Source organism: Arvicanthis niloticus, chromosome 2 (genome assembly GCF_011762505.2).
Source record: "Arvicanthis niloticus isolate mArvNil1 chromosome 2, mArvNil1.pat.X, whole genome shotgun sequence".
Lineage (NCBI taxonomy): Eukaryota > Metazoa > Chordata > Mammalia > Rodentia > Muridae > Arvicanthis > Arvicanthis niloticus.
In genome coordinates this window covers 101960551-101985095 of record NC_047659.1, presented here as the reverse complement: position 1 = coordinate 101985095, position 24545 = coordinate 101960551, and the positions used below count along the sequence as shown (strand labels likewise).

Here is a 24545-nt window from a genome sequence, read left to right as displayed (position 1 = left end):
CCAGCACTTGAAAAGCTGAGGCAGGGAGATCATAGATCTAGTTTAAGGGTATCTGAGATACACATTCTGACCTTTTCACAAAAATATTCTCAAGGCTGGGCAGTGGGGGTACCTGCCTTTAATCCCAAGACTCAGGAGGCAGAGGCAGGTGGATCTCTGTGAGTTCAAGGCCAGTCTGATCTATGGAATGAGTTCCAGGACAGCCAAAACTATCCAGAGAAATACCATGTCTCAAAAACCCAATTAAGTGGGTCGATGAAATGGGTAATATTTAGAAAATCCCATGTGGGCTGGCTATCTAATCGACGGGGTGGCTCTGCTTAGCTCCGGTCACCATGTTCCACACCAGAAGCGGCCAGAAGCCAAGTGTGCCACAGCTAGAAGCAGCCAGAGGCCATGAGCCCACACCACAACTATACCCACGAGACACCAGAGTAGCAGATGGCTCTGCTAATCAACCACACTGCCCCCACAATGCTTGGCTGACCCCAGACCATTCCCGCTATGCCCTCGGTATCCGGTAGAAATGAGACTCTTAATGCTTAAAGATTATCCAATGGATTTATATATTTGGAAATGCTCAATTAACAAGATGCCCACACAATTAGATTGTTATCCAATATCTAACCTTTAGATATAAATTGTTACCCAGGACTGCTTTCAAGCCATCGGTCTTCCTCCATGGTCGATAGCCTCCTTCCTTCTCCTTCCCTTCCTCTCCTTCTCTCCTCCCAACTCCTCACTTCACCTACCTTTCTTACTGCCCAATCACTGAGCTTTATTGCAAATGTAGTGGGAAAATATCTCGCTACAGATCACCCTTCTTGTTAGAATACAAAACAAAACAAAAACCTTTCCCTTGGGCAGTGGTGACACAGGCCTTTAGTCCCAGCACTTGGGAGGCAGAGGCAGGCAGATTTCTGAGTTCGAGGCCAGTCTGGTCTACAGAGTGAGTTCCAGGACAGCCAGGGCTACACAGAGAAACCCTGTCTCGAAAAACAAAAACAAAAATAAAAACAAACAAACAAACAAAAAACAGAAAAACAAAAACCTTTTCCTCAAAATATAATTAGAGCACAACTATATCAATTTGTAAGGTACAAGACAGACCTAATACCCAGTCCAACATAGAAGCAGGGGGAGGGGAAAATGGGTTAGGGAGTTTTTGGAGGGGAAACTGGGAAAGGAGATAATATTTGAAATGTAAATAAAGAAACTATCCAATAAAAGAAAAAAAACAATTAAAAACAGAAAATAAAGGGAAAAAGAAAAAAAAACTTCCCCCAAAACAGTAATATTAAAATAAAATAAAAACACTCATAAAAACCTTGTTCAAAAGTGGAGATGGCTCCTGCCACCCCCATTCACATGGCTCTGAGAAGCCTCTTCAACACTGAAGAGGCATGAATGCTGGGGGCTGGCTTTTGACCCTAGTGTCATTGTGTCCTGTTATCAAATGAAGCAGGAATATTGCCCTAAATAGCTCGTGTGGTATCTAATTATTAACTCACTTCATATTTACAGTTGCAGCTGCCAAGAAGTCTGGGAGGTGATGTGGTGCTTCACCCTGGAAGAAGGTAGAGGAGCCAGCTATGTTAGTTGCACTCTTCTTTCACTGTTTGTGTTGGTGATGCTGGGCTGGCCTTCCTGAAACAGCTCTGGAGTTACTTGGTGTTGTGTGATGCTATTCCTGGGGAGACATGGACGTTAGTTCATATCTACTCACCTCAGGTAAGGAGTCTATGACAGTCTAAACTTAAGACTCTAAAGTAAGGCCGGGCAGTGGTGGCGCACACCTTTAGTCCCAGCACTTGGGAGGCAGAGGCAGGCAGATCTCTGAGTTCAAGGCCAGCCTGGTCTACAGAGTGAGTTCCAGGACAACCAGGGCTACACAGAGGAATCCTGTCTCGAAAAACAAAACAAAACAAAACAAAAAAGACTCTAAAGTAAGGATCCACTTAAGTCCAACTTGGTGAGCCAGTGGGTTTTATTATGGTTACTTGCAGGAAGGAACTCAAAGGCAACTACATCACCAAAATTCTCCCAGCATTGGTGACAGTTCAGGAAAGCTGGGAACATAGAGCACACTGTATAGCCTTCTGGCAGCTCAGTAGGCTAGAAAGCATCTCTTCTAGGCAGCTCATAAGGTCTGAATCTCTTCTAGGCAGCTCAGTTTATAAGCAGTCCTTACTGCTTATATGTGTTTGGGGACAAAGGGGCCTAGTAAGCCTAGTCAGTTTCAGGGACTTCCTGAAGACATTGAGTTGTTTATTTGTTTAACAGAGCATTTTCATCTTGTCTTAGAATATCCTGGGCATTTTAACTTTAAAAAAATTTTATGAGCATGAGTGTTTTGCCTGCATGTATGTCTATGAACTGTGTGCCTGCCTGGTGTGTAAGGAGGCCAGAAAGGGGCTTTGGTCCTTTGGAACTGGAATTATGGCCAATTGGAAACTGCTGTGGGTTCTGGGAATTGAACCTGGGTCCTCTAAAGAACAGCCAGTGCTCCTAAACTTTGAGGCATCTTTCCAACCCCAACATCTTGTGTCTTTTCTCTCTCTCTTCTCTCTCTCACTCTCTGTCTCTCTCTCTCTATCTCTCTTTGCTTCTTTGCTTCTTTTTTTTCTAGACAGGGTTTCTCTGTATAGCTAGCCCTGGCTATCCTGGAACTCACTCTGTAAACCAGGCTGGCCTCGAACTCAGAAACCCGCCTGCCTCTGCCTCCCCAAGTGCTGGGACTAAAGGCGTGCACCACCACTGCCCGGCTCTTTTCTCTCTTTCTTTATTCTTCTTTCACATATTATATTCTGACCACAGTTTCCTGTCCCTCCTTTTCTCCCAGTCCCTTTCCCACACTTCGCCTCTCCCACAGATCCACTTCTCCACTTCCCTTCAGAAAAGAGCGGGTCTCCCATGGATATCAACCAAACATAGCATAGCAAGATACAATAAGACTGGGCACATACCCTCATATCAGGCTGGATTAGGCAACCAAGTACAAGGAAAAGGGTCCCAAAAGAGTCAGAGACACCCCCACCCCCACCCCCACCACCACCACCACACTGTTAGAAGTCCCACCAGAACAACCATAATATATCTGCAGAGGACCGAGGTCAGACCTGTACAGGCTCCCTGATTGTAGCTTCAGTCTCTGCGAACCCCCATGAGCCCTGATTATTTAACTCTGTGGGCTGTGTTCTTATAGTGTCCTTGACCCTCTGACTCCTACAATCCTTCCTCCCTCTCTGCCGCAGGAATCCTTGAGCTCTGCCTAATGCTTGGCTAAACATTCTGTGTCTTCACAAGCTTCTAACATAGAATGTTTTATCTCAAAGAGACTGCTACACAATTCTTGGGCTCACCCATACCTTTGAGGTCATTTGCCTCTTCTGTTAGGAACATCATGATAGTCACAGATGGACTCAGCTGGAATGGCTCTCTTAATTTTTAATTAATTTATTTATGTATATATTAATATATATTTATTATATATAATTATTTATTATTGTGGGAAGGGTACGTGTGTGTGTGAAAGTCAGAGGAGACTATATACAGTTTTCCCTTTCCATCTTTATGTGGGTTAAAGGGATTGAATCTAGGTCCTGAGGTTCCTGCAGCCTTACCTACTGAGCCATCGCATCAGCCCAGAGATGGCTCTATTCACTTACATAGGTTCTCACCCTCCGTCAGGCTGAGCCAGGCATTCTTCATAACAGTAACCCCATGAGACCTTGACTCTAAATGGGCACAGTATCATTTCTGCACATTGTATTGGGCTGAACTGAGTCAAGAGGCCTGTCTAGACTAAATTTTCTAGTTAATTAAAGAATAACACATGAAGCCTGGCTTAGTGGTGCACACCTTTAATCCTGGCACTTGAGAGGCAGAGGCAGGTGGATCTCTGTGAGTTCAAGGCCAGACTGATCTACACAGTGAGTCCCAGGACAGCCAGGGCTACGTAGAGTAACACTATCTTGGAAATAATGAATATGAGGAGGAAGAGGAGGAGGAAGAAGAAGAGGAGGAAGAGGAGGAAGAAGAGGAAGAAGAGGAAGAAGAGGAAGAGGAATCAGGTGTGTGTCAGGAAGGAAGGACAGGAAGGTGTGTGTGAAGGAACTTCAATTCCTCAAACTCCAAAAGGCATTCCCAATATCCAGGAATGAGCTCAGCCTGGACTCTAAGTGGGTTCCTGTCTCCAGGGGAAAGACCAAAGCACCGAGGCAGGAAGATGTGGCTCAGTGGTGGGCCTGATTCAACCCCAGCATCACAAAGAAGGTGTGGGGAAGTAACATGATAAAGAGGCCTTGAGGAAGCGCTATACACATCTACTGACATTGGATGCCAGTGAGGACGGCCTGTAGAAGGGCCTTCAGCAGCCTGAGCAAAAGGGTCTTTTATATGTAGGTTTTCTGTGAAGTTTAGGTGGGTCACCTTGTTTGAACCAGTGTTTTCTGGAGCTATCTGGTAAACTGCATAAGCCAGACCAATGTCTTTAAATTTATAGAAAAATACCAAAAACTTCTGTTGTGTTAGCATAGGATTTATTAGCTAAGGTATGTTGCATTTACTTAATACTAAAGTGCCTAAATGACAGTGCACAGTGTCTGTGTAGACTCTACCACTACAGGTGTGGCAAGGGCCTTCGAAGAAGATGAAAAGACAATACAGCTTAATCAGTATTGTGCAGGCATGACAATGTATGTCATCCCTGCCACCTCAATGTCATGGCACGGCAATGTATCCCTCTCACACAGTCTTAGTGACACAGCCCTATAGCCAGGGTGTACCCGGTGAAATGTATGTTACTATATAAGGGGACAAAGGGCTAACTGTGTATCAGGAGAAGCCCCACTGTGCTCAGGGTTCAGCCTTTGGATGTGAGTTGGCTGAATCAGCACCAGTATGAGTAAAGCTGCCTCTTGGCAGAAAATCTCAGGGTCCTGTCTCTTTATTCAAGAATTCCATTTCTCTTGCTGACTAAGTCTCAGATTCTGGAAATAACATCAATGTTTGTGGCTGTCCAGGCTTCATCCACCTTATAGCAGAGGTCTGAATTAATGTTGGAGCCCACCATGGCGGTGCAGACTATATATACCACTACAGGTGTGGTGAGGCACCCTAAAATCTGGTTTGCCTAGTGCCTAAAGAGACACCAGGTCTGTTTCCCAGGATACACCGTTCAGTGAGAGTAGCACAATGATGCATTATCACATGAAGAAGCTTCCATTTTATTTGCCCTCACAGAGGCTAGTCACAAAGCTGCAGGCATCAAGCAAGGACAAATGAAGTACTCATTTCAATTCTCGAATTGTGGAAAGCACGATGCATTTGCTCACCAACTTTGTAGAGCCTCCTGAATTCTATCTATTCAGGAACCCTGGAAAGCTGGTGGGTTCCAGGTGGAATCCTGGCCTCATCTGTCCCACTGTGCTTTGAATCAGGTCTTCAGTCTCTTAGCCTGTGTGGCTCCTCAGGTTTACTGCCTTGCTCTGCTTTTCAGAAAACAGATAAAATCCTCCAAAACATTTTCTTCTGATTTGTCTGAGGCTTCCTGCCCTTCCTTTCCTTTCCCTCCTCCTCTTCCCCCCTCCTCCTCCTCTTCCTCCTCTTCCTCCTCCTCTCTCTCAGCTAAATTCAACTCAGAGTGCTCTGAGCCTCCCTCGGTCAGGTGGGGTTTTAATTTTGTTTTTATGTATTCCTTTTTGAGACAGTCTTAACATGGATCTAAGGACGGCCCTGAGCTCACTCTGTATCCGTTTGGGTCTGACTCATGCTTCCTACTCATGCTTCCTGACTCAGCCTCAGCCTCTCTGTTGGGATGATGGAGATGTACCACCACCTGTTTCAGGTGAGCACTCTTGACCTCAAAACCTGTGGGGCAGCTTAGCCATGTCTGTTTGTCATGTTACTATGGAAATTAACTTTGATTCCTTGGCCAGGGGGTACCCAACATTCCAACCTGTAGGGGTACCGATCCCCACTTTTTGTTGTTTTGGTCTTTCTTTCTCTTTCTTTCTTTCTTTCTTTCTTTCTTTCTTTCTTTCTTTCTTTCTTTCTTTCTTTCTTTCTTTCTTTTTTTTTTTCCAAGACAGGGTTTCTCTGAGTAGCCCTGGCTGTCCTGGAACTCACTCTGTAGACCAGGCTGGCCTTGAACTCAGAAGTCTGCCTGCCTCTGCTTCCCAAATGCTGAGATTAAAGGCGTGCGCCACCACTGCCCAGCTGTTGTTTTGGTTTTCAAGACAGGGTTTCTCTGTGTAGCCCTGACTGTCCTGAAACTCGCCTGTAAGCCAGGCTGGCCTCAAACTCAAGAGATGTACCTGTGTCCGCCTCCTGAATGCTGGGGTCAAAGGTGTGGGCCAACACTGCCTGGCTCTGATCCCAACTTTGAATGACCAAGTGATCAGGCAAAGGCACTGTAAGCCTGTTCCCCACTGTCCTTTTGTTGTCTAGTTTGACATTTCCAGATGGCTTTGGAGAGACTCTGGTTATATCTAATTATGCCTGATGGTGAAAGCTTTATGTTTAGCCCTTTAAAGTGGTTAGCATCTTTCTTCTCTTTATATTTACTAACTATTTCTGTACCTAGGAAACTGCTGGTCTGTGTTTCTGTCTTTACTGTCAGCCTCTGCGTGGGCCTCTCTGAGGCTGAAGTTTGCTCTGCCTGCCAGCACTTCGTTCTCATCACGTGAACATCCCGGGACTACATAAAATGGAGGACATAAAATTTAATACCATTTGGAGTTCATCAAGTGCTGATTCCCAAGCAGTGCTGGATGCCACCTCTCTCCAGCCTCAGGTGAAATCTTTGCTGCTCCAAACACTTGTGTCCCTTTAAGCTGGCAAGGACAGGTTGAAATTACTCTGACCTTGCCACAATAAACCAGTGACTGTCCCTGAGAGGGAGGAGTTCTGGCCACTCTTTTTACCTGACTCCCCTCAGGACGGGTGTGTGTGTGTGTGTGTGTGTGTGTGTGTGTGTGTGTGTGTGTGTGTAGTAATGTCCCGTTATAGCTCTAGCCTCATCTAGAACACGCAGTGGAAGGAAACTTGCTCTCCTGGGAACACCGTCCTTGAGCTTGTTTCTGAATCCCAAGAGAAAGGCAAATCCCTTCAGCGGGCTAGGAGTGTAGCTCAGTACACCTGCCAAGCCTCAACAAGGCTCTGGGTTGTTCCCAGTACTGAGGGGGAAAAGGTTGGCACATGGTGAGATTTCAGAGTTCCCAGCCCCAAGGATTTCCTAGAAACTACCTGCCACAAAGCATAAAATGTCTGTCGCAAATGCCAGTGTTCTAGAAATAGAAACTGTCACTAGGTTCTTGCTCTGTGCTCTGTTCTGCTCCTTACACCCTCTACTGAATTAATTTGAAAGAGACATGCAGTGCATAGTATAGACTGATGATTACAGACTGTGGTACAGAAGAGAATATAATAAACTGAACCATTCTCACTCAGGGAGAGAGCAGGCAATGACCAAATACTGTGTGTGTATTTAATTGTTCATTATTATGCTGAGATCAGGTCTTGCTATGTAGACACACTACTTAGGCTACACCCCAGCACCCACACCCACACTGTTTTCTGAAGGATGCTGGATTGACTTCAGGGCCTGACCTTCCACTCCAGTCTTTAAATGCCAACTTTTTAAATTAAGAAATTATTTGTGAGTGTGACCTGTCAGAGGATGATCTTGGGAGTCCATCCTGCCTTCTACTTTGTTTGAAACAGGGTCTCTTCTATGTTCTTTGCCACCATGTATATCAGGTGAGCTGGCCCACAGTGTCATCCTGTCTCTGCCTAGCCACAGAAGCACTGGAATTTCAGATGCAGGTTACTGAGTCGGGCTTTACAAGGTTCTGGGAATTCAAACTCAGGTGTTCATGCTAGTACTACTGGTGTTCTGATCCATGCTAAGTGTGATACTGGGAGACAGTAGACCTTTCAGGGGTGGTTGTGGCAATCCAAATACCTGAATCCAGAGCTCATTGTTGCTGGAAACTTACAGATGCCAATGCACAAAGACAAGAAATGAATCATGGGGCTGGAGAGGTGGCTCAGCAGTAAAGAGCACATTCTTCACTTGCAAGGGATCTGGGTTTGGTTCCCAGGGCCCACATCTGCAACTCCAGTTCCAGGGGTTCAGGCATTTTCTTCTGACCTCTGTGGGCATTGTACACACATGTACACACACACACAGAACCATTCATACACATAAACTTTAGAAAGGAGGGCATCTTTCAACTGCACTCCATTCAGAGAGGCTCACTCTCAGATGACAGGACTATCAGTGTCCAAGTGTCTTCCTCTTACTTTTAGCAGAGTGATGATATGGGAAGGGGAAACAAAAGCAATTGATCACTCCAAAGTCCAGTCTAGTCACAATCAAGTAGCTGGCCTTGAATCTGAGACTGTGTGTGTGTGTGTGTGTGTGTGTGTGTGTGTGTGTGTGTGTGTGTGTGTGTGATATAGGGAGCTTTCACCTACACAAAGACCAACCTTTGCATTCAAAGACAAACGTTTGCATTCATCCTGAGACATCAAGATTAAGGGTTAGCTCAGAACAAACTAGTAGCTGGGTATATGTGTATTTTCCTTCCAAAGATGTACAAATATGCTCTTACAACATAGAATATGTATATAGAGCACTCATAGCTATTAGCTACTAGTACTGCTTACTATGAGGTCACAGCTGGTTCCTATCTGTTCCTTAGCTTGACCCTCAGGTACCACAGTGGAAGGACAGAACTGCCTCTGAAAGGTGCTCTCCAAAATTGTATGTCTTAGTCTCTGCTTCTCAGGTAACACCCACACTAACCTCCCACCTGTGACACATACCACAGCAAAAGCAAGCACCACCATTCAAAAGAAGCGCAAACAAGCACGTCTGAGGAGGAGGAATGGAAGCCTCAGAAGGAAGCTTCTTAGGAGGGTATTTGAGCAAGCAGCAGGGAGAAGATCGCAGCCAGCCAGGCAGATATTCACTCACATGAGGTCACACAGAAAGAGGACAAAATCAGACTGCCATTTTTTTAATTCAAAATAAGATATCACCTGGGCCAGATGCCTGGCACCTGCCGGCCAGCAGACAAGCAAAGCTGTTGTGCTCTCAGCTCTCCTGGCAGACAGACTTGGCACATAAGGAGCTGCAGAATCCCCCTGCTCTGAACTGTGATGGAGCTGAATGCAGAATAGGCCTTGCTGACGAAATCCTTGCTGATGTGCAAAGGCAGGAACCGGGGCTTGCTAGGGTACTAGCCCAACTCCCCAACTTTGAAGTGGGTCTCAGAGACTCCTTTTGTGCTGGGGCTATCGACTACGGTGAGCTTGGCCAGGGGTACATTGCTCCAGTACTGACAGCATGGTGGACACTGCCGAGTCTAAGAAGTCACAGGGCAGCTCCAGATTCAGGATGCTCTACAATTCCAGTGGCCTGATATTAGGCACAGACAGCCTTCTACCAAGGTCCCTTCTTCCTGCAGGCTTGCCCAATCCGTATGTCCCGAGTGTGGTCATACATCAGAGTAGGGAGCAGGCTGGGCAGATGTCGAACTTCCCCTGGCAATATGCAATCTTTACCCTTGCTCTTTGTCATTTAAAGAAGCCTCATTCTGGTGAGGGATCAGCGAGGCCAAGCGGCACTGAATTCCTTCTCCAGATCCTGGACAAACTGATCATTGAGGAAAAGCAGCTGCCCATGTGGCAGGAAGCGAGTGAGGATTCCCTCAATACGGTCAGCCCGCAACAAGAAGCTGGTACCAGGTGCCAGCAGCCGGAGGTGGTCAAGAAGGAGGCGAGCCAAGAGTCGGAGTGTGCGCTCAGCCAACAGCAGGTTCTCATGGGTATCCAACACCAGGGCAAAACCTAAGGAGAGCACACCCAGCCATAGCACTGTCCGTGGCTCCTGGAAAGGGTCCCCAGCTGCCAGGTGAAAGGCTCCATGAGGGGCCTCATGCAGGGACACAGGCTCCGCTGAGAACTGAGGCTGAAGGTCTGTGGAGGAACATCCAGATGCTTGCTGCTGCAGCCTGCACAGGGACTCTACCTGTCTGGAAGAGAAGTCAGGTCCATCTGGCAAGCTTGGAAACCTGGTAAGACCAACAAGGCACCTCACCCCAAACAACACACACACACACACACACACACACCCCTCTGTCAACATTACAACTTCCAGTGTAGCTGGGAGCTGCTCATATCCTGGGTAAGGAAATTTAGGCTTAGAAAGCTACATTGCCCAGGAACACAGAGTTCGGTTGGGAGAAGGACTAGGGAGTAAGGCCTTGTCGCATCTGCCTCACAGAAGCCTCAGCAGAGGCAAGTAAGTGATAAGAATGACGTCCTCAGATGGGGGCTGTCTGACCTCTCAACCATCCATCCTTCTCCAAGTCAAAGGTGCCTTCCATGTGTCTATCAAGGCTGCCTCTGCTGCTTCCTCAACCATCTTCAAGATGGAACCATTCACAGACTGGCTTTAAAGTTATGTGTTTACCCAGCTATCCTGATGTATGCCTACAATCCTAGCATTGAGAGGCTGAAGTGGGGGTCGGGGGAAGGGATCAGGTTATGGCCACCCTGGAATACAAAGAGATGGAGGCCAGCCTGAACTAGATAATTGGACTCTGCCTCAAAACAAAATAAAACACTTAACTCTGAAAGGCTCTGTTTGGTTTTCTGTGTTGCAGCGGGGAACAAGTTGAGAATAAGCAGGTGGTAGGAGCTGGCAAAGCCCAGTAAGTACCCTTTGTGTGGGTCTGGGATAAAAAGGTCCCAGTCCACCAACCTGTCTCATACAGTGTTTCCCCAAACTGCCCCGAGTCCCTGGCAGCTTCTCTCTTAGGATGATCTCCATTGTAAAGCATGTTTCATCTGTACAGGAGTCTGCCTGCCTATACTCTAATCTCAATCACACTACTTTTTAGTTGTATAACCTTGGGCGGGTTAAGTGCCTTAAATACTCTGTATTTTAGTTTACTCTTCTGTAAAGTGAAGATAACCAGGAGCACTTCAGAAAACCGTGAAGATTAAAAAAAATACACATACAATTCCTAGAACATAAGTCACAGTGCAGTAATTACTAACCACTGCGATAATAACATTCTTTAGCTCCTTGTGATAGTGATACTTATGGCGGACAACAGGGGGAAACATTCAGATTTTTGGTCTTTCTGCTTGCCTGGCCTACTCCAGTGTCTCTCATTATTAACTCTGTGTTTGATGAAGTTTGGGGCTGGGCTGTGTGATTACCTGGCCACCGCCAAAATCTGTTCCTTTCGGAAGAGCCTGTCCCTTTCTGCACCATGTGGCCGTGGATCATCGGGTGATTTCTCAGCACCAAAGACGCAGGAGTAGAGAACTCGGCAAAGGCCTGTATCTTCCAAATTCGGGGCCCTCAAGGTGTGAATGAGGAAAGCATGGACCATAGCTCCAGGTGGGTGCTCCAGAGAAGCCAGAGATCTAGAAGATGAAAGTGAAACCCCAGCAAAGGAGGCATCCTCGTGAGGGGTGTGGCTTGGGAGTACGTCCAGAGATTGTTGTGGCTAGATACTGATGACCATCTAGATATGCCTGGTCTGCATCACAGAACAAGGGCCATCCACGGCTGGACATATCTCATACGTTGCTAAACCTACTTCTGCAAAACTGTTAGGGAATCTCCAAAAGCATTAAGGTCATGAGAGTGCAGGAAAAACTGTGAACTAAAAGAAATCAGAGACCACAGCTGAATGCAATACCCGCTCCTGGAACAAAAATAACCCAGTCTCCATACCAGGCACCATTAAGACAACTTTAAGTATGGAGTGTGAGAGGGGAGTTTCATTAGTGCCACTTGGGTTTTGAATGCAGGGCATGTCTTTGTTTTAGGAAACACAAAAGAAAATACCTCTAAATGCCTCCTCTACAACTGATTCACATCAGCTGGGACAGAAGGTATAGAGCAAGTGGGGCAAACCTTATCCAAAGGGATCTACCTAGATAACAGAAATCATTTCAAACAGAAAGACATGGTGGCACATACCTGAAATCCCAGCCCTCGGGAACCGAAGGCAAGAGAATCAGGAATTCAAATCAGCCACAGATACACAGAGAGGGCCTGGCCGCTCTGGACAACGTGAGAGTGGCGGCCCCGGGTTCTCAAGGCTGAGGAGATACAGTGTTTAGCCACGGCTAAGGCTAAACAGACCAAGAATTTAAAGTTACCCAACAGGAAATTTGGCAAACTCGCTTCAGGAAGGGAACCTAGATTTGCAGACCTTGACCTCTGGTCACCCTCCTACCGCCAGCAGAGAGCGTCATTATCCCAGGCCACCATGTCCCCGCCCACTGCCAGTGCTAGTTGCGTCACTGCCTCGCGCGAGCAGCAGCGGCGCGCTGAACTCTGGGAGTTGTAGTGCGGATGCAGCCCTGGGCCTGTGGTCCCGCCGTGACAGTCAACTTCTCGAGAACGCACACTCTTCTGACCAGCTGATCCTCCTCGGCTGAGGGGACGCTCTGGAGGGTTCATGGCTACAGCAAGCTTCTTTGGAGGCGTTGGAAAACCCTTGACCAGCTGCGGCCTGGCCGCTGCGAGGGAGACCGCCAGGGGGCGCTGAGGCCTCCGGAGGCGTGCGTGGAACTTTCCACGGAAGCTTCCGCTTGGCTGTCCCCAAGCTAATCTCTGTGCTAATGATGACCGAATTACAGGAGCAGAGGTCTCCCTGCTGAAACAGAGTCATGAGCTTACCTCTGGATGTGACGGGATACCAATATGTAGGCAGTTGTGAAGATTCCGACCTTTAGTGGTTAGTTAAGGCTAGTCCTGAATTTGAGATAGGACTCTAATTCCTGTCCCAATTTTGTCATAGCTGTGTATCCCTGACAGTTCCATCAACTTTGTTAGGCCCTAGTGAGACTCCAGAGTGACAGATGGGGCAAGTGTTTAAGGACATTTTTTCACTTCTGTAGCCGCTGTTAGATTCCTCGCAAGGAGCCATAAAAGGTACTTATAATTTAGGAAACCTAACAGCGAAGTTTGAGCCAGGTGTGGTGCTGCACGCCTTTAATCTGAGCACTTAGGAAGCAGAAGCAGGCAGATCTCTGTGAGTTCGAGGCTAGCCTCTACCAAGTGAGTCCATGACAGCCAGGGCTATAACACAGAGAAAGCCTGTCTCGAAAAACCGAATCAAACCAAACAAAAATGTAACATTTGAACCACGTGGTACCAGGCACCCGCATTAGATTGAAGATCTAATCTGGAAACATGGCCCAGGGGGTGTTTGGGACAAAGATGCATACACATTCCTTTAACTTTGAAAGGCATGTGAATTCCTTAGGCTTTCTAAGAATATCCCAGTGTTCTGTGCTTCAAAGTCCCGGGACCACCAGGGCTGCTCCCTCAGGTTAGAACCCCCCTTCCCCTTCTTTTACCTTTCTAAACTTTTGTCTCTCGTGGGGTAAGGTACATCTCTGCCATGGTTCCTGTCTTCACTCTCCAAGGCCAGGTGTAAGGCAGGTCTACTGTCACTTGAATAGTGTTTTGAGGACAAAAAGAAAGATCAGAGTGGCCCAGGCAGGAGTACTGAGACCCCCATGAAGGACTGTATCCTGAGTCCTTTAGGCCATAAGAACTGGGACAGTCTGCAGGGGACAGGTACTGCATATGCTGTGGGCGTTTTGATCTCAGGTGCAACAGGTAAATATGAAGATGAAAGAATGGATCTAGGCAGTGTGGGGCCTCAATCAGAGAGCTAGGGAGTGGTGTTTGCTCCCTTCCTGGCAGTAGTTCCTGATCCCTGGTCCCTATCATTCTGGGCCAGGCCTCATGTCTGCCAGCAGATTGTAGCAAACAACTGGCAGAGAGGTCTGTGGCAGCCGGGGGTGGGGTGGGGGTGGGAGGTACTTGGTATTAGGAACATGATATCCTGGCCTCTGTTCACTGTTCAGTCCATATCAAGTGCCAGACCACTGGAAACTAAGCTTGTGTAGGGTGTGGGGAGAAGAATTACCCTGGAGGACAGTGGAGGACCCAGACAGAAGCAGTATTACAGAGGGCTTCCCTGGTCAGTGCTGTGGGCAAGCAGCACTGGGGGGCTCACCTGATGTGGGTGTGCCCTAGGAGATCCATTCCCTGTGGCCACTGGCCTCTTCTGACTGTCGCTTCAGAGAAGGCGTCTGTTGGGCCCCTGGAAACATGTATCCAGGCCAACTCAGACATGGTCTAAAGTGACCAGCCTGACAGTGTCTACTTCATGTTAGCAATGTGCTTGGCCATCAAGCAAACCCACTAAAAATAATAATTTACTTTGACTTCTTTCTTTCTTTCTTTGAGATCCTCAGCGATCCATCTGCTTCTGCCTTGGTTTTGAAGTAAGCTAAGAACCAGGCAATACACCTTTAATCCTAATGCCTCCTCTGGGGAGGCAGAGGCAGGTGGATCTTTGTGAGTTTGAGGCCAGTCAAGGGTACATAGATCCTTGTCAAAAAATAAATAAGACAAGCAGTGGTGGCAAACGCCTTTAATCCCAGCACTTGAGAGGCAAAGGCAGGTGGATTTCCGTGAGTTTGAAGCCAACCTGGTCTACAGAGTGAGTTCCAGGAAGGCCAAGGCTACACAGAGAAACCTTGCCTCAAAAACAAACAAACAAACAGAATAAAGAAATAAAAATTAAAATAAAAAATACAAATAAATAAGCAAATGAGCTAAGAATATAATAGAACCCATCTCTGGCATTAGAAAAATGCAAGGCTTGAGTTAAACATGGTTCAGATTTATAATACGGAAAGAAACTTGGGCATAGTCTCTCATTTGGCAGATGACTAAGTCTCACGTCACAGTACTGAATGGAAAGTATTTGGATCCTGAGCTCGGCTTCCCACGGCGTGTGCATGGAGGGAAGAGAGGAGAGGAGGGGAGAACCTGAACAACATGGTGAAGGGTGGACATGATCTGAGAGAACAGACACGCAGCCACCATCACAAGAATGCTTTCCCTAGGAGACACAAACAAACATTTACTGTTTCTGTGTAGAGCATGACAACAATGGAAGATTCCAGCAGAGCCTGACCTGGGGACAGAATGAGTTCCAGCAGCCTGTTTATTAGGTGAGCACAGGGGGAGCAGCTGGCCAGTCTTGTAGGCAATCTCTGTAGGTGAGCAGTCTCAGGCTGTACACACCCAGTGGAGGAAGCCAGAGTTGCTAGTCTTTGCACATGCGGTTCAACTGTTAATAAACATGTGTACATAGACTCCTCGGGAAAGGTTTGCCAATCCTCTTGTGCCTGGCCCATATGGGCAATAGCTTTGCCAATTTCTCATCTGTCAATGGGCCTTGGAGTCCTTGACAAAATACACATTCATTTAAGACGTCACTGGTTCAGGGCTTCCTCCACGCCCTATAGGAATTCCAGCAGTCAACAAGCTCAATCTTGGGGGTCTCCTAAAAAGAGTCACACGTAGCTGTTCTGTCGAAGATGAAGGCTCTTATACTTGGCGGGGAGCATTCTACAAGTACAAATGCTTGTAATTACAGCACTTGGAGGTGAAGGCAAGAAGATCATGAGTTCAAGGTCAGCCTTGGCTACATAATAATGAGGCCAACCTGAGCTACACAAGACACTCTCTAAAACGGGAGTCAGGAGGAAGAGGAAAGTGTCCTATCCATTCCTGAGCCAATCATGATCCTCTGGGTCGTTCTAGCAGGTTCTATGTGGGCAAGTGCAGTAGCTGCAGAAGGTGGGAATTAAGAAGGAGGAGTAACAGATTCACCAATGGGAAGGACCCAAGCACTGACCCTGCAGTAACATTCTGGGTAGACTGTATGGAGGAGGGACTATCTACCATCTAAGTTGTAGCAAATAGTGGGAAGAAGCCAGTCTTCCTAGATTCAGACTTTCAAAACCTTCCTGTTTTATCTCAAGGACCAGAGAGAGTCCCATGAAAAAGTCCTCCCTGGCACCGGGGCACCGAAGCAACCACCTAAGATAGGGTTCAAAAGGGCTGTAGTTTTACACAGATGTGATGCACAGACATGAAGGCAAAACACTCATACACCTAAAAATATTTTTTAAGCTGGAATTTTGTTCAGGTAGTGGGACTTACAGTGTCATTCTCTGACCTTTTGCAACCTTCAGCCATCTGTGGCCACTGAGGAGGAAAGACCAAGTCGTAGACAGTGATGGAAAGCAGCCTGGGGCTGGACGGGCTGAGGTCGTGCCACATGACGACCACATACACATATGTGGTAAAAACCACTTCAGGGTTCCTGCACATGGGGCCTAACTGACGAAGCACAGGAAGTGGGCAGAGGGGAGCCTAGCACCTAGTAGGGACTCAGAAATCCACAGGCAGATGAGGAAGACATTTCCTAATCCTGGTATGTCAGCTACTGATGGCACTTCAGAGACTAGGGATGGTATGGGGATGGACCAGGGCAGCCACTGGGTTATAGGACCTTCCCTAAGGACAAAGGGTCATCTAAGTAGGCTGGGGCAATGTGTTATACGTTGGTTGGGTGGCTTTATATTAGCCTAGCACCTGAGGCAGGGCTGGGTACACAGTAGGTTCAGGCTTGGAATTCCATGTGTGTGTAACAGGCAGAGGAGCTGAGAAGGAACAGAATGTAATAAGTTACTACCACAAAACCAGAGGAGCTTGAAAGGAACACAGGGCTGGATCCATGACCCAACGTCTCAGCCTAGATGGGGCCTGAGAGCTACACACCACATTGTCTCTCCTTTTGTATTGTAAAGGACTCCATTACTCCGTACACCCCGGCCTTGCTCTTTTTAGTGGTCCTCTGGAGTTAAGGGTTGCCACATCCCCAACACTGACCTCTTCTTGCCACTACCACTCCGGCTCCCAGTCTCTAGTAGCAGGCAGCTGTGGTTCCTCTTTGGACTCCCTTGGTGCTCACTGCTAGGATGTTGCGTGAAACAGCTACTGCTGACTTGGATGGGAAAGTGGAACTCATTCTTCAACTGCTCTGGTTGCATCTAGAATTCCTGGTGGGCAGCCAAGCTTGGTAAGCTGTGTTGCTTCTCCCAGACGTTTATATGAATCTCTAAGTTCAGGCTGTACACCTGCAGTGGATGGCTCCCTTCCAAACAAAGACAGTCCCATTTGTCTTTGACAGCCAGAAACTCTCACTGGAGATCTTTACAGAACCCTTGAAGAGACTTCAGGCTATCACTATCTGCATCTGGCTGTAGGAAGGGCTGGTCAGTGGAATCTGCAAGCCTCAGGCAGGGGATTTTCCTTTACTGGTTTCTTGATAAGGGCTAGCAGAAGGATGGATTGTGCGATTTTTTTTCTTTCTTTCTAGAATTGGTGTGGGCTGAATTTAGGCTGATTACAGTTGCCCTAAGAAAAGAAGGCAAAAACTCAAGCGCTGTTTGAACCTTGCTGAACTTCACCGTCCTGTCCAGTCCTTGAGCTGGGAGCCTCCCTAGGGCCACAGACGCTGCTTTTCTCCATACTCTTTTTTTCCCCAAAGTCCTGCTTCTGTGTGCTGCAAAGACTGGAGCAGAATAGCTACCACTTGCACACCAAAGCTGGGCTTTACCCTGGTACTCTCACCCAGGGGCTTGTTCAAGTGAACAAAGGAGAAGAAAGCCTTAGGTTAGCCCCCTTAGCTAAATATCTTTAGGCGCATCCCTCATCCTTTTCACCCCTATCTTGTCTTCATCTCCACACTGTTCCTAAGTGGCAACAGCCAGAGGGGCTCTGGGTGGTGCTTGCTGCATGCAGGTGGACCTTGCTGAGTGCATCTTGTACATCTACTCACTTGAGCCTTAGTCCTTGGAAAGGGCTTTATTTTAATTTTATTCTGTGTATGGGTATTTTTGCATGCATGTATGTCTGTGCACCACTTGTGTGCTTGGTGCCCACAGAGGCCAGAAGAGGGTATCAGACCCTGGAACTGGACATACAGAAGACTGTGGCCCATCATGTGGGTGTTGGGAATCAAATCCAGGTGCTTTGGAAGAGCAGCCAGTACTTTTAACCACTGAGTCATCTCTCCAACCCCAGGGATGTCCTTAGCCCCATTTTTCAGATAAGGAAATAGAGGCCCAAGGAGATGACTGAATTATCCTGATGTGTGTGCCATTGCACATATGTGTGCCAGTAGACTTCAGCTTGTTTCTTTATACTCCTTGGGTTTCTCCTCCCCTATTCCCTATTCCCACATAAGCTGGTTTAGTCCCCTCCCCTGGATCTGTGGAAGGCCTGACACCTTCAGCTGCCTAGCACTGCCCAGCTAGCCAGCCAGCCAGCCATAGGAACCGCCTGTTTGCCCAGAGTTGGATGTTTTTGTTCACCAGCACTCCCAATCCTACCTCTGGAGCCTCCCCCAAGCCTTCCCTTCAGGGAAGTGGTCCTGGCCCAGGCCCAGGAGGACAAAGATGTATGTGATTTGTCCTTTCAAACAGCCTTGCTTCCTGTAGGGCTGCAAGCCAGGAGGCTGCACGAGGCAGTCTAAGTTCAGCCACGTGAGTGCCCTTTTCTCTCTCACTACCCCAGACCTACTGACTCCAAACCTGGCAGCTGCAGCCACCCCCGTACCCCACCCCTGGGTGTGCACGTCAGTGTGGGCTGAGGGTGGAGCTCCTTGGCATCCACACAACTTGTGTGTGGAGAGGGTAGGCATGCTTCTTCCTCCACACAGGTGTTGTAGCTAGCTACCTGTCCTTTTTGACTGCAGGATCTCATTCCCCATCAGGTTCCCTTCCCCCACGGCAGCAACTTCTCCATCATGACTCAGTTGTCCTCTGATTGTTTCCAGATTTCATGTGCCCGAGGACTTCCCTATCCAAGCCTCTTTCAGGACCAACAGGTTTATGTTTGATTTTTGGTTGGTTGGTTTTTGTGGGAGAGGTTGGATTTTCTTTTTATTTGTTCTCTTTTTTAAGACAGGGTCTGTCTTGCTATGGATTGCCTGAAACTCACTCCTGTAGAACAGACTGCCTTAAACTTGCAGCTCTCCTCCGGTCTCTGTTTGCCAAGTACTGGGATTATAGGTGTGCCACCAGACTCAGTTTACCAACAGCTTCATTGCCTGTGAAAAGTGTGGTGTCCATGTGTTAATTCCAGGGGTGACGAACTCTAAGAAATGCTTTTTAGAGGCATGAGGTTTATTGTCATCAGAAGAGATCAACCTAGAGTTAACAAACAACTAATCCAAAGAGTCTCATGTGCCCAAAGGACCTCATTCGGGGAAACCTGCACCTTAGATTAACGTTACCTCACCTCACAGCATCGAAGAGTCAGAAACTAGGCTGGGTCTCTATTGGGTCTCTATTGCTTAAACACCTGTCTGGGTCAGACTGCAGTCTGTGGGCTCAGTTCTGACAGCTACCTGCACTTTTTGCTATACAGAAATAACAATTAATTCAGACAAAAAATTATAATTTGTCCAAACCTTTTTGTTTTTTTGTTTAGTGCGTGTGCGTGTGCATGTGCGTGTGTGTGTGTGTGTGTGTGTGTGTGTGTGTGTGTGTGTGTACACTCCCAGGCATGTGTTCAGGGGTGCAAAAGAGAGGTGGATGTCCAATGCCTTCTTCTATTGCTGTTTGTTTGTTTGTTTGTTTGTTTGTTTGTTTTGAGACAGGGTTTCTCTGTGTAGCCCTGGCTGTCCTGGAACTCACTCTGTAGACCAGGCTGGCCTCGAACTCAGAAATCCGCCTGCCTCTGCCTCCCAAGTGCTGGGATTAAAGGCGTGCGCCACCACCGCCCGGCTCCTCTATTGCTTTTTTGCCTTACTTTTTGAAAAGGCTTTCTCATTGGACCAGGAGTACATTGATTTGAATTTGGCTACCTCTAGTGATTGACTAAATTATTAGCTTAATGAAATTTAGACTCATCTAGAAGACAGGCCTCTGGGCATGCCTGTAGGAGGTTATCTGGATTAGCTTAACTGAGGTGGGAAGACCTGGCTACTGTGAGTGGTACCATCCCCTAGGCTTGGGTCCTGGGCTATATAAAAAGGGGAAAGCAAGCTGAGTTCTAGCATCTGTTGTTCTTTTTCAGATGCTGAAATCCTAGCACTGGGGAAGTGGCGGCAGGAGACCATAAGATCCCCAGAGCTGGCTGGCCAGCCAGTTTAGCCAAGTCAGAAAGCTCAGTGAGAGCTTCTGTCTCAAAGAATGAAGTTGGGATTGTGGAAAACTCACCTGATGTCATATTGACATTGATCTTTAGTCTTCATAAACACACACAAAAATCCTAGATGGATGTAGTAACACATAGTTCCAGATATTTAGGAGGCTGAGACTAAATAGATGATCACTTAAACTTAGTGGTTTTAAGGGCAACATGGTAAGACCTTGCTTTTTTAAAGACAAGTTTCATACTATAGCCCAGAGACTGGCCTTAAAAAAATCATAGAAATTTAGCCTCAGCGCCCTAGCCCAAACACACAGGAATAAGGGTCCTGAACAGTACTGAGGTATCAAGTGGAAAGACCAGGGATGAGAAGTAAAGAAGACAGAAGCAAGGACCAGGAGGTCTTGCATAAGCAAGTTTATTAAGAAGTACCTCTTACCAACTATTTGTAGAGGTGGTAGTGGCAGTGTTGCTATGGTGGTGGTGGGAATGGCCAAAGTCAGGAAAGAGCTAAGTCAGACAACATTGGCAAAGAGAACAAGGGATGCCTTACAACTGGTAACAGCAGCCTAGGAAAAAGAGTCAGGTCCCCAGAAATTGCAACCTTGATTCCTGAAGAGGCACTGGCTCCAGCCCTAGACCAGCCTTGCTAAGTCCACTCCAGGACAAGGACAGAGAACTCAAATTTCTTTGGTTCTTCCAATAGAGCCTCTGAGAAAACCTTGAGTTAGTCTGGCTTTTCACAGCCTCTAAAATGTTGGGGTTACAGCTGAGCCCCTGTGCTCAGCTGAGACCTCCATCTTAATCAAAGAGAAAAAGAAGATGCACTGAACCTTGTAGCAAAATCCTATAATCCCAGCTGCATGGAAGGCTGAGAAAAAGTCATCCTCAACTACATAGTGAGTTCGAGACCAGCCTGAGCTTCAGGAGGCTCTGTCTCAACAGCAAAACCATGAAAAGACTGAAAATAAAAGAGTGCGAAGGTACCACACCTGGGAGGCAGCGCTTGCTGAGCAGGTGTGAACTCCATACACAGCTCTGCAAAAACTATAAGTAAATAAAGCAGAAGAACAGAATTGAACGATACATATCCATTTTATACACTGAGCACTAAAAAACACCTACTTTATTAATGAAACAACATGATATCAAAATCATTAGGCCAAATGAAAAAAAACTATAAACAAAAGAGGACCAACTATAGACTTTATAGGAAGTTCATGAGAGACCAAACCAAAGTGCTACACTAGGGATCAGAATAGTGCTTACCTATGGAGTGGGGGTGACCTGGGCCAGCAAGAGAGCCCTTGATATTCTCTACTTAAAAAGATACACAGCCAGGTGATGGTGGCACATGCCTGTAGTCCCAGCAGGACTCAGGAAATAGAAGCAGGCAGATTTCTGAGTTCAAGGACAGCCTAGTCTTCTGAGTGAGTCCCAGGACAGGCAAGGGCTACACAGAGAAATAAAACCACCAACAACAAAAAAGAAGACACATGCTAGGGACATCGTTCAGTGGTAAAGAGCTTGCCTTGCTGGGTTTAACCCCAGAACTGCAAAACAAAACAAAACAAAACAAAACAAAACAAAACAAAACAAAAAACAAAACTACCATCTTTTAAAAACCACTGTCATTGACCCAGGCCTGGTGGCAAACATCCTTAATCCCAACACACACGAGGCAGAGGCAAGTGGATCTCTGTGAGCTGGAGGCCAGTCCGACCTACATAATGAGCGCCAGGCCAGTCAGGATTGCACAGTGAGATCCTGTCTTTTAAAAAAGGTCATTGAAAGAGTCATAGAGTAAGAAGTTCATGAAATAGGTGATGGTTCTCCCTGTTGCCTCCCAGGTCCGATGACCTGCCTCAGCAAGGCCAAAACAGTTTCTGTGCTTCTGCCCTACTCTGAAGAGTTGGCAGCGCAGTGATGGCTGCTCCCAGGCTCCCCACAAGCTAGAGTTCCAGACTGCCCTGATCCTAGCAAAACCACCATGACTGGCTGTCCCAGGGGTTTAAATGCCTTACCTCCTGCCCTATGTTTTCACTTTAAGAGGATCACAGCAGCTTCCCTGGGGGAGGTGAAGGCATGTGCCTCTGCTCTCACCTCAGGTTCCTCTAGGCAGAGCTTATCCTGGGGTACAGTTTCCCAAGGGAAGGTGAATCCTGGGGTACAGCTTCCCAAGGCAGTGTGTATGCTGGGGAAGGCAGAAGCCAAGAGGCAAACTCATGATTGCTTAGGACCCCTGCCTTCCTTGGCATGGATGACAATAATAAGGCTGTTTTGGGGAGGACTTCTATCTCCAGTCTTTACCAATGCCCTCTGCATTCCCTCCGCCTCTCAGCTCTTGGATCAAATGTGCTGCATGTCTCCTGCTGAAGGCTGAGAAGACAGAATGTTTAAAGGTATCTATAGCATACAAAGTACCCCATGACTGCTGTTGTGACTATGGCTTAACTGAGGACCCATATGACCAGGGTGTTGTGTAACAGTTTCCATCTTGCTCAGAGGCTCTTTAAGCAGGAAATGAACAACTCAAAATTTCTCCAGGAAGTCCCTGAAACTGAGCAAATTCACTAGGCCCCTCCCTGCCAGTTTCAAAGAAAAAAAAAAAACTGAGTCAGGAGTGGGAGTAGAAGGTGGTTACACACACACTTAGTCCCGGTCGATCTGCGTTCAAGGCCAGCCTGATCTATAAAGCTAATGCCAGGACAGCCAAGGCCACACAGAGAAACCCTGTCTGGAAAAACCAAAATGAAAGAAAGAAAAGCTGAGCTTCCTTCTTAGAAAAAGTGATACTGAGCTGAAAAGAAAGAAAAAGATTCTGAGACGATAAAAGCTGCAAAGAAGACTGAGACAAGAGCCGCCTGGAAGACATTTTTATCAACAGAGGCACCTGGAAAGGACACTCTCCAACCTGTTGAGCTGCTTGCCAGCTGTGTAGTGAACTCCAGGTTGCCTACCTTTTGTGAACTGTTGCTGGCTGGACCTTGGAGATGCCATTGTCTTTGAGTCATTTCTGTTCCTGAAAGTAACCCCGGTAAAATTCCTTGGGTCACTAAGTTGGACCTGTGGGTTTGCTGTGAGTATACCTGGCTAGTTTAATGTCAACTTGACACAAGCTAGAGTCATCTGAAAGGTGGGGACCTCAATTGATAATGTGTCTAAGATCCAGCTGAAGGGCATTTTCTCAATTAGTGATCAATGGTAGAAGGCCCAGGCCATTGTGGGTGGTACTATCATTGGGCTGGTGGTCCTGGGTTCTACAAGGCAGGCAGGCTGAGCAAGCCATGGAAGCAAGGCAGTAAGCAGCACTCCACCATGGCCCCTGTGTCAGCTCCTGCCTCCAGGTTCCTGCCCTGTGTGAGTTCCTGTCCTGACTTCCTTTGATGATTAACAGTGCTGTGGAAGTGTAAGCCAAATAAACCCTTTTGCTCCCCAAGGTGCTTTGGTCACGGTGTTTCAGTGCAGCAACAGAAACAGTAAGCAGGACAAGTGCACTTCCTCTCCCCAGGAAAATCTTGGTCACACAACACAGGGACATCACCAAGGTTGCATGAGGCCAGGGCTTGATAGACTCCATCCTGTCCAGGGACAATAGACAGACGTTAGCAGAAGCAAGGCAGGCTGGCCCTAGCTGCCACTCTGATGACCTCAAAGGTGCAGGGGTGACTGATGTGTCCTGGGTAGGATGGAATGTCTCTGCTTCTGTCTGCTGTGTCCTCAGGGCAGGTAAGTGCCTTCTCAGAGCCTCCAGTTGCTTTCCTGTGACACCAGACCACCTGGACTCAGAGTGGGTTAGTTTCCTGTCCCTCACCTATTCTTGTCTGGGTATGCAATATGTGCCTTTTTCTGAGGTGAGTTCCTTACCCAGATAGATGCTGTTTAGTGGGGAATCTCTTATGATCCTCCCTTCATCCACAAAGCCCAGGGCCTAGACCATTAAAGCAACATCACAGCATACACCATTGTCTGTGCCATTTAGGGCACTCTAGACTAAGGGTAACTGCAAAATGGGGCAGATAACCATTGCTCTATCTACTTCAGAGCAAACCCCATAGAAAATGAGAGCCAGACCCAAGGTGTATGTACTCTGGATCACTACCTCCTACCCACTGAGCCACTACCCAGCCTGGCTGCACTGTTGCTCAAAAAGGCCAATAATCACAGAGCTCATACTTAGGGGTCATGTACACTGATATTCAAAAAAAAAAAAAAAAAAAAAAAAAAGGATTTCTAGTATTCTAGTACAGGGCAGGCTGGGACACACCTTTATTCTAGCTCAGGAGGCAGAGGCAGACTGATCTCTAGGAGTTTGAAGTCAACCTGGTTCACGTTGTAAGTTCTAGGCTAGCCAGGACTACATAATAAGACCCAGTTTCATTAATTATTTTTCTTGAGAGGCTTGGTTCATTTGGATTGGCTGTTTTCTGCTCTTCTGAGGAGACACATCTGGGGAAGATCTAAATTTTAAGAA

At 47.2% G+C, this 24545-nt stretch overlaps 1 protein-coding gene and 1 long non-coding RNA gene across 2 annotated transcripts; one reads left to right on the top strand and one right to left on the bottom strand.

Moving 5' to 3' along the window:
• Positions 1-1540: 1540 nt before the first annotated feature.
• Positions 1541-6934, top strand: LOC143441190 (uncharacterized). Its single transcript, XR_013108419.1, has 3 exons — positions 1541-1731; positions 5712-5848; positions 6587-6934. It is a non-coding gene; the product is annotated as an uncharacterized LOC143441190 (long non-coding RNA).
• A 2076-nt stretch (positions 6935-9010) lies between these two features.
• On the bottom strand, positions 9011-12343 carry Ap5s1 (adaptor related protein complex 5 subunit sigma 1). Its single transcript, XM_034493812.2, has 3 exons — positions 12011-12343; positions 11239-11448; positions 9011-10043 (listed from the first exon to the last, which is right to left on the bottom strand). Exons 2-3 carry the CDS (start codon positions 11412-11414, stop codon positions 9617-9619), a joined length of 603 nt encoding a protein of 200 aa, XP_034349703.1. The 5' UTR covers positions 11415-11448; positions 12011-12343; the 3' UTR covers positions 9011-9616.
• Positions 12344-24545: the final 12202 nt, after the last annotated feature.